At 37.7% G+C, this 18,357-nt stretch overlaps 1 protein-coding gene across 1 annotated transcript; it reads right to left on the reverse strand.

Annotated features, from left to right (window-relative positions):
* Positions 1–16,303: 16,303 nt before the first annotated feature.
* Positions 16,304–17,318, reverse strand: LOC131072015 (uncharacterized). Its single transcript, XM_058008015.2, has 2 exons — positions 16,983–17,318; positions 16,304–16,774 (listed from the first exon to the last, which is right to left on the reverse strand). Exons 1-2 carry the CDS (start codon positions 17,316–17,318, stop codon positions 16,304–16,306), a joined length of 807 nt encoding a protein of 268 aa, XP_057863998.1.
* Between the last annotated feature and the right edge of the window lie 1,039 nt (positions 17,319–18,357).

Consider the following 18,357-nt stretch of genomic DNA (forward strand, 5'->3'; position numbering starts at 1 on the left):
ATTTAGTTGTTAATGCCTCGTATTTTGCTATGTTATTAGTGCAAGGAAATGACAATCGGTATGATTTGGGAATGGAATCCCCTTGAGGTGTGATAAAGAGGATGCCAGCTCTTGCACCAAGCTGCGTGTATGAACCGTCAAAGTATAGTTGCCAAGGCTTCATGTGTAATACCGCCAAGATGGATTCATCTGGAAATTCTGAAATTAGAGGAGCATCATCTATCATGGGTGCATCTACTAACTAATATGCGATAGCTTGTCCCTTTATTGTTTTTCTGTCCACATATTCAATATCGAATTCACTCATGATCATCACCCATTTGGCTAGTCTGCCAGTAAGTGTTGCCTTATTGAGAAGATATTTTAATGGATCGATCTTTACGATGAGCTTAGTTTTATGAGTTAGCATGTAATCTCATAATTTTTGCGAAGCAAAAACCACAGTGAGACACGCACACATAATTGGTGTGTAGTTTAACTCATAAACGGCCAAAGTACAACTAATGTAATATACTGCCTTTTCTTTGCCCTCAGCATCTTGTTGCACCAAGAGTTCCCCCAGTGTTGTTGGTGTAGCTGATATGTAGAGTAACAGGGGTTGTTCTGGGACTAGTGGCATCAAGACTAGTGGATTCAGAAGATAATCGTTGAGTATCTGAAAAGCCTGTTGCTAGTTATCATCCCATTTGAATTTGATGTATTTGTGTAGCAAGTGCTGAAAAGGATGACATTTATCTACAAGTTGTGCTATGAATCTTCGTATGGACTGGAGTCTTCCTTGTAAAGATCGAAGTTGAATGATATTTCCTGGTGGTGGCATTTCTAGGATTGCTTTGACTTTTGTTGGATCGGCTTCAATTCCTCTTTTTGAAACAATGTATCTAAGGAGCTTCTCAGAGGTTACTCCAAAGACACATTTATTGGGATTTATTCTCACCTTGTATTTTCCCAACCGATCAAAAATGACTGAAAGGATGTCCAAATGTGTATCTCTATCTATTGATTTTCCCAAGGGGTCATCAACATAATATTTTATAGTTGCATGCATAAGATCATGAAAGATAGTAGTCATGGCTCATTGGTATGTAGCGCCTGCATTCTTTAGCCCAAAGGGCATGACATTCCAATAGAAAGTTCCCCAGGGACAATTAAATGTTGTTTTGTGTTGATCCTTGGATACGATTTTTATTTGATTGTAGCCAGAGAATCCATCCATCAAAGATAACATTGCATGACCTGTTGTGAGATCTACGAGCAGGTCAATGTTTGGCAATGGAAAGTCATCCTTAAGAAAAGCTTTGTTGATGTCTTTGAAATATGTACATATTCTAATGTTGCGATCTAGCTTAATGATTGGTACTAAGTTGGAGATCCATTCAGGATAATCAATTGGTCATATGAATTCGACATCCAACAATTTTTCAAGCTCCGCCTCCACTAATAATGCCACTTGTGGATGCATCTTTCTTAATTTTTGTTTCACTGGCTTTGCTCCTGGTTTAACCGTCAAATGATGCATTACTAAATCCGGATCCAGTCCAAGCATATCAGCATATAACCATGCAAAATTGATTTGTCGCTCTGTGAAGAAACTTATGAACTTCGATCTTTCTCTCTCTATCAGAGATTGTACCAAGAATATGTTATATGGGATCTCTTATGTACCGAAGTTTGTTTTGATGGTCTCCTCTACCAACATGGATGATTTTTCTTCATATGATGCCGAGAGAATGTCGAGCCTTCCATCTACGGACACCTCAAAGAGGTTTTCAACCTCAGATACGTCCTTTGTTTTTTACTTTTTTGGAATCAGACAGTGCCACAATGTGGTTTTTACCGTAAAACACATGATTTGTTTTTATTTTTACATTTTTGCAACTAGAAGGCCCAACACCCTCACCAAAATATGCCACGTTGTTGAGTTCTATAGTGTATCCCGCCTTATGGTCCCCAAGCGAAAGATCATCTCGTATGCCTAAATAGTTGATGAAGGCCTCATCATTTTGAAATGTGTCAAATTGTAAAGGTCCTTCATGGTCTCAATCAGTAAGTTGGTGGTGAACAAGGGGAAGGCCCTCAATGTTTTCAAAGTCAGCGGATGTTAGGGTGCAGATACAGTTATATTTAGGCATGTCAAGGTAGTTGTCGAGGTCATCGTTGGTACTCTCCTTATCTGTCTCGATCGTGAATGAGTCTAAATTGTCATCACTAAAAGCGCATTCCAGAACAAGTGTCCTCATCCTTCATGATTTTGACCTAGAAACTAAAGACAAAGACTATGTGGGATCCTCAAGGGTTGTTTCTTGACCAACTCTAAATTTTCTATGAAATTCCTCTTCTTATGTGGGTTCACTTGGTTCTCAGAATGTCTCGGTGAGTTCATAATCACTGGAGGATTTGTCTCAACCCCATTCCCATTCATTAGAGTTGGTGGAATAGTGGTTCTCTTGTTGGTCATTGGAAATCATGATTTTCAATGCTTCTTCTGGTTTGCAAGTGTTTACCCTGGAAGATATGAAACCAAGCCCTTTTGAGCGCTGATTTTTAAATGTCAATTATGGTTGCAAAGGTTGAGTGATACCTTCTTTTCTTAAGCCAAGAGGACTGCTACCATCATTCCCAAACTTTTGTAGGATCTTGAATCCGTTGCCATATTTTTCACATGGTATCTTGATGTGATCCTGTGTACCATCTTCAAGGTCCTTGTAAATCATTTTATATAAGCCTTCTTGCATTTCACCCCACTTTTGGAATATAGTAGGATCTCATTTTAGCGTAATGATAGATAGCCGTTTAGAAGGATGTGGTCATCCATATTCTCTTGGTGAACTCATAACTTGCCTTAAGAACATGGTTTGATTTAGAGTGTATTCACCCATGCCTTTGTCCTCATATTTCCCTTTAAGCTCACCTTGCTTTGATGTTGAAGGTTTTAATGATTCATAGTCAATATATGCAGAAGATGGGATAGCTTCTCTATTAATTGGAATTATTGTCTCGGCTTTGGTCTCAAGTTATTGCAATATATAAATGGATTAGGATCACCATTAACTGTTACTTCAACTCCATTATGAGGAAGCTTAATGGATTGATGGTATGTAGATGGGATTTCTCTCATCTCATGAATCCATGGATGTCCTAGCAATATGTTGTATGTGAGATCAAGGTCTAGGATTTGACAAACCACATCCTTTGTAACCGGCCCTACTCTGAGAGGTAAGGTGACTATGCCTTTGGATGAACGCTCTTCATCATCATATGCCTTGATGATAATTTAGTTTGTAGCATTTACAGCTTTATCAGAATATCCCAATTGTATTATTGTGTTTAAAGTACATATATTGAGACCAACTCCTCCATCTATCAGGACTCATTTTATTCGATGTTTGTGTAGGAAGGCTTCAATGTGTAAAGGTGCATTATGTGGTTGGCTTACGGATGTGTCATCAGCTTCAGTGAATGTAAGGGAATGTGGAACAGAAAGGTAACCCACCATGGCTTGAAGCTGGTCCACATTCAGATCAGTGGGGAAATAAGTTTCTCTTAACGTTTTATCAAGGATGGCTTTATGTGTGGGGGATATGTGTAAAATCTCAAGGATGGAGATAAGCGCAGGTGTCCTACCTAACTGTTCTACTAGGTCGTGCTCAGGTTTGGCTGCTGAGGAAGCAGTGATTTTAGCTAGAGCACCTCACAAAGTGATCTTACCTCAACAAGTTGTGACATTACATTCAGAGGTAGATTCACAAGAAGGTCCAATGCCTTTTAGGACAACTTTGGGTCTTTGGGTAGAACTTTCAGGCATTCTGTTCTTTATGATAATACTATAACCATAGTCAATTGAAATGTGATTAACGATCGAATCATAGTTATAGGATGCTTTGGTATAGTTGGCCTGCTCGTCTGTGGCTTTGGTTTTTTCCTTGTCATTTTTAGGGAATGGTTCCTTAAACATCTCATGTTCTTGATTAGATGAATGTCCTTTGATCTCAATGACACCTCTATCAATAAGATCTTGTATGATGTTCTTCAAACGATGATAATTTCCTGTTTTATGTCCCTTGCTCTTGTGATATTCACAGTACTCATTGTCATTCCACCAATTTGTTTGACCTTTGGCTCATATGGAGGATTGTCTTGAATTTTTATTATCTTGTTTGCCACTAGCTTCTTGAAAGTTGATTCAAGTGGTTCTCCCAATGGGGTGTATTTCCTTCGTGGTTTTGAAGTTGTTGAGTATTCACTTGGTTGTTTGTAAAACTTGATCCAAAAAGAATGATTTTGGGTCTCACTGTGTTAGCATCGACAACACCATCATTTACTGTGTTCTTGTTCTTGTTCCAAAATTGTGGCTTGTCTTTTCCTTTAAAGTCCTCTTTGTTTTATTTGAATATCTTAATGACTCCTTGCTCAATTAAGACCTTCTCTATTGCTAAGCCTTTCTCAATGATGTCCTTGAAGATGGACAAACAAGCTTTCCTCAAGTCATAACCAATGTCTTTGTTGACATTCTGTGTGAACATCTCTACCATTTGTTTTTGTGGAATTTCACAAGAGCATCTACTAGCTAAATTCCTCCATCTTTGTAAGAATGATGAAAATGACTCCCCATCCTTTTGCTTGGTGTCGCACAAAGTGGTGACTGATATATATGTCTCTATGTCGTATGAGAAATGTTGGATAAAAGCTTCTGCTAGATCACCCCATGACTTAATTCCTGGCGGAAGTTGGGAAAACCATTCCATAGCTTGTTCGCCTCAGCTTTGTGGAAACAATCTCATCAAGTATATTTCTTATGTGTATTCCAATTAATTGGTATCCCAATTCATTGCATACCAATGAATCTGAGGTGTACTTTCAATGTCCAAAGTGTAAGACCAAGTATGTATGTGGTAGAGTAGGTGTGGCTTCCAAAGAGATGATAGTTTCTCTTGATGAGGTAAGTTGACCTTGACTCTAAGTAAGACCAAATGAGACCCAAAGGTGATAGACCTTGATGAGGGACCACTTAGCAAAACGTTGTTGTATGTAGTGTGTTGACAAAGCAAGATGAGGACAAGCAAGTGACCTTTTGACTCAAGTTTAGACAACTGTGAATGTAATGCAAGATGTAAAGCAATGATGGATTGTGTGAGACCCAGAAATAGGTTGAATGCTAAATGAAAACCTGGAGAAATAACCTAGGAAGCTCAATAAGTTTGAAACTGATTGCTCTTGTTTGTTGGACTGTAAGTGTTTTTCAATACTAAACATAGACGTGCTTGTATACTTCACAAATGCGGTTACCCAACATAGACGTGATTAGACACTACACAAACGTGTTTCTGAGATTTTATGAATGTCATTTTGCTTATGATAACACAGACGCATTTATGTCCTATACAGACACGGTTACAGGACACAAACATGTTTCTGTAAGACACAGACATGTTTCCAAAATCTGAGTGCATTTTTTCCAATTTGTAAAGTTGTTGTTGTGACCCAATCTGAATTTTTTATTGTTTTTCCGTGACAAGAGGACACAATGTTGATGAGGAATCAATGTTTGTAAGTGTTTGGACTCAAAATGACTCAAAGAAAAGTGTGTTGTTTGATGTTAAAATGTTTTGCATACACTTGAAGACACAAAAGACACAATGTTTTGATGTTTGATCTTGAATGTTTGAATGTTTAAAAGAAGACAAGCACAATTCTTATGGTTGGCCAGGACAATAGTTGTTGATCCCACATGGGTTTTCCCTCGAGGTTACGCTATTCAAAGCGGATACTTAGATGCTTGACCCCACTGGCTCCACCCTCGGCACTCACTTCTCTAGGGCAGCCAAGCACTAGTCCCCACGAAAACTCCCCATGGTGAACTTTGTATCTCTACTAGGAACCGTATGTGGGCTGCTCCAGAGGTCCGACCTCCTGCCCCAACAACTAGAAAGATTTTGGCTTTCTAAAACAAAAAGGTTCTAGTAAGGGCATCCGCTCGTGTGGCCATACATGCGACACTTTCAGCTCTGTAAATACATAAGGCTCTTAGTCGGTAGGGGTTACGCCCTACTACTAATCAAATATATTTGATCAAACGGGTTTATGGGGAGACATAGTGTCAGTATGAACTAATCAGCACACGTTACCCATGGCTTTCACCATGGATACAATTATTTATAATGGTTCAAAAGAGGTGGGTTTTCCTCGCTACCACTTGGGTCGTTCTCTCCTCACTAGTAGTCCTAATGACCACACAGGGAGACAAGCCCTCTAGAGATTAAACAAAAAGAGTCTATCGCTCAAGACACAAAAGATATCGGTTCAATGTTAGTGCACCAATTGAAGTGTTTGCTAATATATGAAAACAAGGCACACAATAAAGATCAAAACCCTTGCCAAAATTCTGCAACAAAGATTTGTTAGTAGTTTTGCAATAATACCCCTCCTGCAAGCACATGAGTTAGGTATATTTTAGGTTCAAAAGACTTTGTGAAAAAAGGGGCCTTCGACAAGACATGTTGCTTCAAGGACAAGCTACACCAATTTGTTATCTAGATCACGAGATGTTAGCCCAAATAAACCAGATTTGAAATCAAAATGACGAAATAAAGCCCTAAAAACTGGAACAAAACCAAAATTGTAAAATCAAGAACACAGACGCGATTAGATCTCACGCAAACGTGGTTATGAGACACAAATGCACTTGAAACCCTCACAAACACGTTTCATCAACACAGACATGGTTAAAAGGTTCACAAACGCGATTCGGGAACAGACGTGATTCCAAGAGTCACAGACGCGATAGAAAAGCAAAAACGTGGTTCCAAAATGTGCAAACGCGAAAATGTCAAAATTTTGTCGGAAATGTCATATCTGCAACTTCAAAAGCATAAAATAGAAAAGCAAAAACGCAGTTCCAGAATGTGCAAACACGAAAATGTCAAAATTTTGTCAAAAATGTCATATCTGCAACTTCAAAAGCATAAAATTTGCAACCAAGATGTTAAGTGCAAAAGGACAAGAGTCCCACCAAGCGTGCCAAAATGTTTATGGTAAAAATGGAAACAACAATATTGAAAGACTAAAATAGATTCAACCACAAAACCCTAGCCTAACAACAACAAAGATCCACCATAACATATGAACATTACCTAAGACTAATGCAAATCTACAAAATCACAAAGATTATACCATCATTTGTCCAATAGGGTTTGAATCTCCATTCTTCCTATATCCATTGATCTTGCTTGATATATTTACTCTTAGATTTTATGTGTGCACATGAGCTCAACAATGAACAGAAATGTGGTTGCAAGTAGGTTTGATCGCATATGAAAGTTCGAATGCTAGAATGCTTAGGGAGTGCTTTGGAGGATTGATAATGAAGGAAGCATCTCCTTATATAGAAGACACTATAAGAAATGGAGGGATAAGATTGAAAGATGTAAAAGATAAATGGTTGGCTAGGATTAGAGGGTAGGTAAAAGAAATAAGAAAATAATAAGAGGCTAGGTAGTGTAGGAATTAAGAGATGAATGACATGTGTCATGGGTAGAAAAGGCTAATGAATTAAATAAATAAATAAAGATTCATTTAATTAATAGAGGAAGTGGGATCAATTAAATAAATAAAAGTATTTATTTAATTTAGGAAAACGATAATTTAAATAAATAAAAATATTTATTTAAATGAGAAATAGGGCTAGAAGAGGATAAATGAATTAATTAAATAAATCTTTATTTATTTAATTAATAGAAGAATTAGGCTAAAATAATTAAATAAATAAAATATTTATTTAATTAGACGGGACAATTTTAGGTGTCTACACAAGGTGAATGAAGTTAATGTGAAAGTGGACACAGGGGGAGTTTTAGAGTTTGTAGAGTCGAGTGACAGAGGACCAGTAGAGTAGGGGTTTCACCGAGCAGTGACTCAGGTGACAAAGGACCGGTAGTGTAGAATTCAAGTACCAACAAACCGACAAAAGACAGAGTTGTGGACAACAAGCACAACCGATGCAGACCTAGAATGATACTTAATTGTGATCTGATCAGGCTAATGTGTAGCCTTTTGTATTTGATCATCCATTTGTTGCTTTCTAACAACTGCAACTTAAATCCCTTAACTGGGTGGACTTTGATAGGTCCCATTGTATAAATCCCTTAACCAAGTAACATCTTTATTGATGTTCTAAGTCCTTTAACTAGACTACCTTTAACAGGGTAAAGGCACTAACCGGCCTTGATCAAAATCCCTTAACCGGGTGGCACCTAACCAGTGTGTTTGTAATCTTCTAACAGAGATGGCTCTTCACAAGGCGTACTCCAAAAGAGTACAAATTTTGTGAGTTCCTACTCACATCGTGGTTTTCTTCCTATTAGCTTCCACTAGATAAATCTGTGTTTTTGTGTATTTTTCATGTATGCTTAATCTTATGCAGTAAATGTTTACATTGGTGAATGGTTAATTAGTTCAAGCTTAAAGTAAAAGTATCATTTAGTAAAAATCGGTAATGTACTGATTCACCCCTCCCCTCTCGGTAATTAACATGCCTAAGGCATATGAGGGGCACAAGCCTAGATTGGAGGACTTTTGGGCCAACCTCCAAGACAGTTTTGAGGTGGGAGAAAGTAATTATTACAAAGTGTCAATGCCACAAATCAGGGACTTTGAAATAGAAACCAATCTCCCCAAAGAGCTAAGGGATGATGGAGAACTATTAGACTCCATATATAAAGAACAAGAAATTGACAAGAAGCCTCTCTCTCTTATAAGGTGGTCGTCGCAAGAAGATATGGACATAGACCAAGTAACCCAAGTAGTTATAAATAGAACTAGACAGTGGCTCAGTTTGAGGGTTAGGTCAAGCGCTTCAAAAGGGAAGCAGAAGGAATCCACCTCAAGTGTGCCCCAATCAAGGGGTTATAAGGAGTATGCTCGCAAAACAAGGTCTAGTTCTTGAAAGAATACATCCACTGACCCGGATGAAGTGGCTGAGCCCGAGGAAAGTCTCAATGAATTAATGAAGAACTTTCATGTGCAAATGAGAAAATCTGAAGTACTGAAAAGGCTGCAGATCTTGGAGTGACATATGGGCTAGGTGTTGTACCACTAGCAAAGGTTCTTCCTGTGAGAACAACAATTGGACAAACTCCAGGAGAAGGTGCTCAAGAAGAAGAAGAACAAGGAAAAATAGATGAAGGTGCACCCACTCAACCTCTATCAACAACTGCAGCACGGGCCCCAGTTACTAATTCCCTTATGCCACCACCAATTGATACAACCATAGTGCCTCCCAGGACACAGGCATTTACGCCTACCACTGAAATTGTAATTGTCCTTAATATCGAAACACACTCAGATCAGGAAGAGGAACAACCTAGGAAACAACAACCACTTGGAGAGGGGAAAGAACGAAATGAGGCTTAAGATTTGTTAAATGAAAGATTAATTCTAACCCCTCGGGACCAAGAAGACCTCCTTAAAGATATAGCTATTGGGCAAGGTATGGGAGAAACGAATAAGGAGGGACGGACATTCAGAGAAGAGGTCAGTGATAGGTTGGGAGAGTTGCACAAGAAACAACAATTGAATGTTAACATTTCTCTCCAAACTAATCTAGCCCACCAAATTGCTTCACCTCAAGATCCTAAACACACAAAAGCAAAAGAGAAATACGAAGTAGAGGAACAGTCGAATGTGCACATTGTGACTGCCAACATAGTGCCTAACGAAGGTGATAGAGACAAAGATGTGCCACAGTGGTTGGAGTTCACCTTCAAGAGAAAGAAGAGGAAAGTAGTGTTACCAAAGTTTACACTACAACAGGCAATCACGGAGGAACCGAGGAAAGTTAAGAAGCCCAAGACAGTGCATCATCTGTCAAGAACAAGTTTTGGTGAGGTGATTGTGGATGTAGCAGGTCCTTTGCAAGAAGAAGGTCAAAGCTCCCCCAAGTACCAAGTGTCTCAGGTAAAACTAGGTAAGCAGACAAAGTGGGGGGAGTTAGATACTTTGGAACTGGCTACCAACATCACCAGGGGACAAATGGAGGAATATGCCTCCCATGCAGAGGTCAAAGCACAGGTGGAGAAATACAAGTAACTGTTGGTAGAAATGGGCAAGCCTTTAGATACTTGAAAAAATGATAATCTACCTTGAAGCTCATCACTCCCAGAGGGAGAGGTAAAATCATTGTTGGAGGTAAGACAGCTAGCTGCCATAGCGAAATCATGGGCCCAGATAAATGCCTCAAAAATTAGACTATTTTTGCAAAATACCATGAAGGAGTACAAGGAGGCAATACAGGTAGGAGGAGCATTAGCTTCTTGCTCTCAGAAATGGGAGTGAAAGCTCAACATGTTCAGCAAACAGTTTCGAGTATTAAGTAAGGTTTTGCACCTAGGGGAGGAAGTAATCATAGAGGAGGACCTCCTAGGTGGAGACAATTGTAAGAATTTGCAGTCTTACACATACATTTTGGAGCTGAAGATGGAAATGCTTCAGCAGTATGTGAAGGATGTAGCCGACATTCGAGTTCCCCTCCTCAAAGTGGTATTAAAATATGAATATTTTGTAAGACACTTACTCAGATTTTTTGGGTTGGGGATAACCGATACAGGAGTTATGGAAGAAGAGAAAATACTCAACTAGTGGAATGCATATGAGGCCCAGCATTTAGGACCTCCGACATAGTTCACCATTACATTAATGGATATACTTATTTAATTACACAATGTCAAGAGGCACCAAAAACAATAGAGGAGTTAGAGAAGAAAAGAAAGAATGCAGAGGAAGATTTGAAGAAGTATAAATTCAGAACCATGCATGTTGTTGATCCTCCTATTGAGGTAGTTTCATGCATCATTAATAATTATAAGTCCTATAAAAAGAGGTACAAGATAAACATATAGTTACTAAAGATAGCAGGACTTTTGAGAAGAAATTGTGCATACTTCTCCACTGGTACTCCGACTGCATCTCCAACTCATGTTGGGGTTTTGGACAAAATTTTGCATGACTACGAAAGCCTAGTTCATACAACATACTCTTTGTAGTGCTCACCTAGCCTCTATTTTGTAGTAGTTAACTAGAGTCTAGGGGTAGAAACTTGCAAGTTAACTGCGACTCCTAGCTTTTGAGTTCTTAATTTAGATTAAGTTTATTTCCTAGAAAGTAAGATAGAAAACTCTATAAATTGAGAAGTTTGGTTCATTTGTAAGGGTCCACAAATTGATGATTTGAGGCCCACTTAGAAATTTTAGATTATTTTGCAGATTGTTATGAACTTGAGTTATTTTTGTTATACATTCTTTGAAATTAATACAAGAAGCGTCTTATAGATTACCTGATCTATGCATATGTTCTAAGAGTTTGTTCTTTGTAATCCAGTAATGTCTATTGTCTAAAATTAGCAACGTGTTCTGATCTTTCGTTTATTTCTTTATGACTCATGCTACACACGTAACTGGTGTATGAGAATTACTGTGATAAGCAATATTGTGGTGATATTCTTTCCATAAGTCTGTAAGGTTGCTGACTTTGCAGGTTTACTAGAGGTCCGTTGTTGAATGTTGATTTGGATAATATTTGATGATATTTGGATTGCAGGGTACTAATTAAGTAGTTTGTTAAGTTATTATTGAATTAGTTTCATTGTTATTTTCTTGTTTCCTTATCTCTTGCAATTTATTTCCAGAAGAATCTTAAAATCATAAAAATACAAAAAAGGAAGTTAAGTTATTAACGATTAGTGGGATTTAGTTTTAACTAGCAGGCCCCTTAACAGGTATAAACACATCAACCATTGAGTTGCCCATCACCGTCGAGACCCAACTATAAAGACCTTGAAGTGATCAGTTCCCTAGAACTTATTACTTGAACAAGTGAGGTGGTGAGTTTTCACATTGACTTTCTGACTGTTGGCGAGTGTGTTAAAACATTCGTCAATAGGACACTTCCATTATTATTATTATTATTATTATTATTATTATTATTATTATTATTATTATTATTATTATTATTATTATTATTATTATTATTGATACCAAATTATTATTAAAATATGCTTTTATTATTATGTTTTCTTAATACCAAATCATTATTATTATATTTTTATATTAAATAATAATATAACAATAACTTATATTTTCAATTTTTATACCATTAACTTATTCTTTAATGTTAAATTGTTATTTTATTAGTCCCTCCCTATATATATAGGCAAAGTCACTCTCATATATTTGACATTATTTATGATATCAAAAGATAATTAAAAAATTACATAAATAAAATTAATTTCTTAAAATCTTTTTTGTATTTAGTTTTTTACTATAATTTAACTTGTCATTTTTAATGTATAAGTTACAATGTAAATTGTATCAATTTTAATATAATTTATTTTCTTTTATTTTTAATCTTTATTTAAATTATGGTTTTAATTTTTCAAATGTAATTTATTTAAGAATTTAACTGTATTTATGTTCAATTTTATAATTAAATTTATTTTTTTGAGGTAAGCTTCTACCATTATGGGGGTAGATCCCTTTATTAATATAAAAAGATGATTACATAAAGATTTGCAAACAAACCCGCATAGACCTCTAAAACCATACTGATCGGACCCTCTAACCTTCTAGGATCCAAATACAACAGAGCATTACAGATGATCATACAATCTCCTGTAGAGCGTCCCAAACACCTTATGTTGAGCACTCCTCTAAAATTCGGCTCAGATAATGCTCATGGGAGTCCTAGAAAAAATTGTTGAAGGTTACCCCATCATGCTTGTGATGAGTACCAAGACTCACGTCCAGAACCAAATTCAAAGCATCCCAAGTTTGGTCAATCTCTGTCTTGGACAAACTTCAGCATTGTTCTTTCCTGGATTCATTTCTGCAGGAAAGACTATGAAAAAAGCATCAATCCTCTGCCTCATCCCAGCCGAAATCCCCCTCTAATTTTGCATTGATATTTTCCAATCACAGAGACAATTCTCGTGCTCCTATCCATTAAGCTCACATGGGGAGCACCACACATTTGTACACCAGCATGACAGAAGCACCTGCCCCCTGTACAAACATGAAGAGACTCTCTCTTTAACTTTCTAAATGCTACCAACAAACCGATCTCTAATCTCTTTGGATAAAGGAACCATCCTCTTGCCATATCTGACCGGTGTCGATTCTTGCCTCGGCCAACAAACAATGCCCCCTTTTGACCCTTGGTTCCAGTCAAACCTGTAAAATACAATCTCCCTCCCTCAGCCTCTTCATGAGTGGTCACTATTAATTCAAATTATGGAAAAAAGGATTCGCTGATAGTCTGCAAAATATTAAAGGATATGGAGATAGTCCTTTCCCCCCCAAACAAAGCTATACTTTCTTATCCGACCCCTATTATGTTGTGCCTCACCATTTCTTCTTTGTCCTTCTGTAATGGATCTTCTATCTCTAGCCACATTTTCTCCTTTCCCAATACTATACATGTGGCTTGCTCATCCACCCCTCTGTTTGCAAGATGGTCTGCCACTTTGTTGGTGTTTCTGTACACATGGGATATACTATAGTCTATAAGTTGCTCCAGACCTCCCTTGATCCTTAGAGTCCATCTTTTCAAATTCCAATTTTGAATTTGGCCCTTAGTAACAACATTAATGTTGAAATGAGAGTCGCTTTCAATGCAAACTTTCAAGAGCCCCTTCTTGACGCAAAGCCTTATCCCCCTGTCCAATGCCTCTAATTCAGCCTCATTGTTCGAGGTGACTCCTATGGAACCATACAGTGCCCATAGCGAATTGCCTTCTTGATCCCTGATTCTCTCGGGTTTCCTCTTGCTGCCCCATCTGAATTCAACTTTACCCAGTCCACCAATGGAGCCAGCCAACGTGCATCTTTCCTGTCAATCAATAATCTGGGACCAATGCCATTTGGTAAAATAAGAGATTGCCAAGCTTCTTGTATCTGAGCATCCCATTTATTTGAGTACAAGATAGTTTTGTTGTGAATATGCGTATTAACCACCTCACTAATTCCCTATTGAATAGATCTAATGATCTTCTCCATCGAAGAAGACTTGCTATTGAAAATTCTGTCATTTCTTTATTTCCATATCCTCCATACAAGGAAGGATGGGCTAACCACCCAGATATCTCCCCATACTGAAAATCTCCCTCTAATTGGCCAACTCTAGATGAATTTTTTTTTAAAATCTTGTTTTGGAGTCATCCACCCTAAAGAATTCATCAACCAATCCCAGCACCCCAATGTATAAGGGTGCCATAGTAGTAAATGATCAATTGTTTCTTCGCTTTGCATACATTATGGGCAGACACTAGGTCCTACAATACCATAGGTTTTTAGTCTTTCTCTTGTCAAAATTCTACCATGAAGCGCCACCCACAAAAAAGCACCAACCTGTGGAGACACTCTCTTGTTCCAACATAGAATAGCTGGCCAGTTTAGATCATAAATTTATCTCCTATGAATTTCATATCTTGCTTTAACATTGTATTCCCCTGATCTAGTCGCACACCATACTATCTCGTCCTCTTCTTATGACAAAAAGATATTGTGCTTCATCAGTTCCATTTTTAGTCTATCAACATCCATAGCCTGTGGGATATATTCCTCCATAGGTTTCCATCTGTATCTCACCTCGGCCTGATCTAAGCAAATGACATAATCTACCACCTTCTCCCCCAAAGCCCTTTCCACCTCATCCAACCATTCCACATTATCAAATAGATTGACAAGAGCCTCATGTCCATTCCATGAATCTCTCCAAAATTTGGCTTTGCCCCCATTTCCAATTCTCCATGAAACATGGTTAGTGATGATGCTTCTACTTTCCCAAATGAATTTCCAAATAGGTGACCCTCATGTCGTGTTGGCAAGAGTAATAATTTTGATCGGATCATCTTCATCCAAATATCTATGTCTCAAAACCTTACACCATAATTTATTGGGGAATTTGACCATTTTCCATGTAAGTTTTGATCCCATCGCCAAATTTTGCTATTCCGGTAACCTAAGACCAGCCCCTCCTTCTTTCTTGGTAAGACATGCATCCTCTCATTTAATCAAAGAAATTTTCTTCTCTTCCTTGGCCCCCGACCATAGGAATCTCTTCCATATACCTTCAATGCTTGAAACAATCTTGTGGGTTAACTTAAAATAAGACATCACATATATAGGTAAGGCTGAAAGGACGGCTCTAATCATTACAATTCTCCCTGCTTGACAAAGCCATTTATTTTTCCTTGAAAAGGCTTTACCCTAACATCTATTAACAAGATCTTCCCAATAGGTCGATCTGTTCATTCCAGTAAATAAAGGAGCCCCTAGAAACTTGGCAAGAAAATTTGAAATTTGCAATCCCAATCCCCTAGCAATTCTTCTTTGTAACAAATTATTAGTGTTAAAGAAAAATAAATCAGACTTTACCAAGTTCATCCGCTGCCCAGAAGCTGAAGCATATGTCTCTAAAGTGGATGTAATTGTTTTTGCTGCCTCTTCCAAAGTTGCTAAACCGAAAAGAATGGTGTCATCTGCAAATTGAGAATGAGAGATGACCTCCATGTTCTCATTAATTACAATTCCTCTCCACCTATTGTGATCTCTTTTTTATCTTTATGAATCTACTCAAAAACTCTGCCATCAAAGCAAATAAATATGGGGAAATTGGATCCCCTTACCGGATACTATTGGAGGGTTCGAAAAATCCAAACAAAGAACCATTCACTTGTATAGAAAAACTTGGCACTGATAAGCATGCAACAATTATCTTTATCCATGCTTCCGAGAAACCAAATCTCCTTAAAACCTCAAACAAGAAATCCCAGCACACCATATCATAAGCTTTGCTCACATCCAGCTTAATTGCCATACTTCTAATATTTTCTATCCTCGTGAAATGCATGGTTTCAAATGTCAAAATAATGTTGTCTTCTATATCTCTCCCCGGAATGAAGCCAATTTGCTCCTCTGAAATCAAATTAGTTATCACCTTTTTCAATCTGTTGGAGAAATCTTTAGAGATAATGTTGTAAAAAACATTGCATAAGGATATTGGTATGCAATCAGCCATATTTTCACACATATCCTTCTTGGGAATAAGGACCAAAACAGTGTTATTTAAATCTCGAACAAACTTTTTCTTTTTCCTAATGTCTTCCACCAATTTCAAGATGTCCACACCGATAAAGCCCCACCATTTGTGATAGAACAGAGCAAGAAGTCCATATGGGCCCGGAGCCTTTGATGGCTAAAGTTGGAAAGTGGTTGTTTTGATCTCCTCCAAAGTGAGCTGACTATCAAGAAAACTGTTATCTTTTTTCCTTCACTAGTCTAGGAATGGTCTCCAAAACTTCCTCCCACATATGTCTATCTGGGGTATCATTGCTGCACAAAATAGATTGAAAGTGATTGACAGCTTCTTCTCTTGTGTTTATAGTGTCCTCATGAACAGTGCTATTTCTAGATTTAATCCCATCAATGCGGATGGAAGATCTCCTAGCCTTCATTGATGCATGCAATTTTTTTGAATTTTGGTCCCCCTCCAGCAACCAAGATTCCCAAGCCTTATCCCTCCAATATACCTCCTCTCTAGCCAGTAATTCGGCATGCTTAGACTTTAGCTCTTTTTCCAATATATAATCCTCTTGAAACATCCCATTTTTTATTATTTTCTCATTGAGATTGCTAAGTTCTGACTCTACTAACGTCTTTTCTTCAAAAATGTTTTTAAATACTTCCTTGTTCCATACTTTTAATTTATTTTTAATGAAATTGAGTCTCTGGAAAAATTGAAAACTTGTTGTTCCATTATAGCAATCACTTTCCTTCCACCATTCCTCAATTTGATCAATGAGTCTCTCCATTACATTAACTAAAATTTGAAAAAACCTTTCCCAATTCTATCTAGCATACTGATGCTCAGAGCAACCGAATGATGATCTAATGCAGAATAAGGTAAAATTGTTGAGAAAAAAATATATCATTTACCATCCAAAAAGATCCAAGAAAAAAAGGGTCCAATCTTTCCATGATGTTTGTGAAGCCAACCCTCCTATTATTCCATGTGTACAGGCCATTGTTTGGTACCACATCCAAAAGCTGGTTGTTGTCCATGAACTCTCCAAAATCTACTATTATCCTCATGGATTTAATAATCCCACCCCTCTTTTCCCCCAAGTTTAGAATCGCATTGAAGTCGCCTCCAATGGCAAAATTGTTGTTATCCATATTTGCCATCATGTCACCCAATTGCTGCCATAAATTTGATTTTTCCTCCATTCCAATGGGGCCGTAAACATTCATGATACGAAAAGACATCCCCATATTGCTAAAACATACCGATCCCACCATCCAGTTATGCCCCGAGCTAGGTAAAGAGAAATAACAGCTATTGGGATTCCACATAATTCCCATCCCTTCAGATTGTCCTTTGGCTTCCTAGAAAATTCATTCCCCTACTTTACAGTATTTACAGAATTGAAGACCCTGCTCTACATCCATCTTTGTTTCTTGTATAAGAATCAAGTCGGCTTCTTCCTTCAACAAGTAGCGCTTTTTGTCAGGGGCAGATAAGCCCCTGACATTCCAAGTTAAAATCTTCAGTGACCTCCAAGGGAGGCTCTTTCTCCCTTGGATCTTTTTAGGAATTTTGCCACACTAGACAAACCCTTCTCTACAGCCTCATCTTCCCTTCTTTGCCTATTGGTTTTCCTACCTCTTCTCTTCTTGGATAAACCTAAGATGCATGAATTTGATTGGCTAAGGCTTCTTGTATCAATGTTGTCAAGAATGTCATCTCCGGAGAACTCTCCCTCTGAGAGCCAAAGGTCTTCAAACGGACCTTCTTCCCGAGAAACTTCTTTATCTTTTGAATGTATCCCAACATCTTTAATTGGAGAAACATGTTCATTTTCTAGCCCCTGTTTAGTCACAGTCTTTGATTGAATATCTTTACTGTCTACCTTCTCTGGGCTGAAAACATGGATATTATTCTGCTTTTTCCTTTCATCTTCAACATCATTATTCACTGGAGTCTTTCTATAGCCTGTATCCTTAGAAGATTCCCCTCCTTCCTTTGAAACTGGCGGAAAAATTCCAAAGCCCTTATTCTCCTCTCTAATTGTCTTAACTGCTTTCTCTGAGGGTTTTTTGGGGGTCCATCTCGAGGCCTTTTTTTTCCCCCTTTTACAGTCAATATCAAAATGATCTCTGCATCTACAAATAATACAAAAAAATTTAACTTCCTCTATTTCAATCCTTTGTCTCCAGTGATTTTTGAAGGCGCATAACAAAATATCTTTTGGGATTTTCCTCACTGCTACAATCTTCAGTCTCACGTATTTGTACAAGTCACCATTTATTA

The sequence above is a fragment of the Cryptomeria japonica genome, chromosome 1 (assembly GCF_030272615.1).
Source record: "Cryptomeria japonica chromosome 1, Sugi_1.0, whole genome shotgun sequence".
NCBI lineage: Eukaryota > Viridiplantae > Streptophyta > Pinopsida > Cupressales > Cupressaceae > Cryptomeria > Cryptomeria japonica.

Bases quoted from the DNA above. Each gene is read 5' to 3' on its own strand.
- LOC131072015 (XM_058008015.2), bottom strand. From the start codon at position 17,318: ATGGGGATGTCTTTTCGTATCATGAATGTTTACGGCCCCATTGGAATG. The intron at 16,775-16,982 runs GTAAATGATATA...CAATTTTTCCAG, and splicing joins TTCTTGGATCTTTTTGGATG to AGACTCAATTTCATTAAAAA.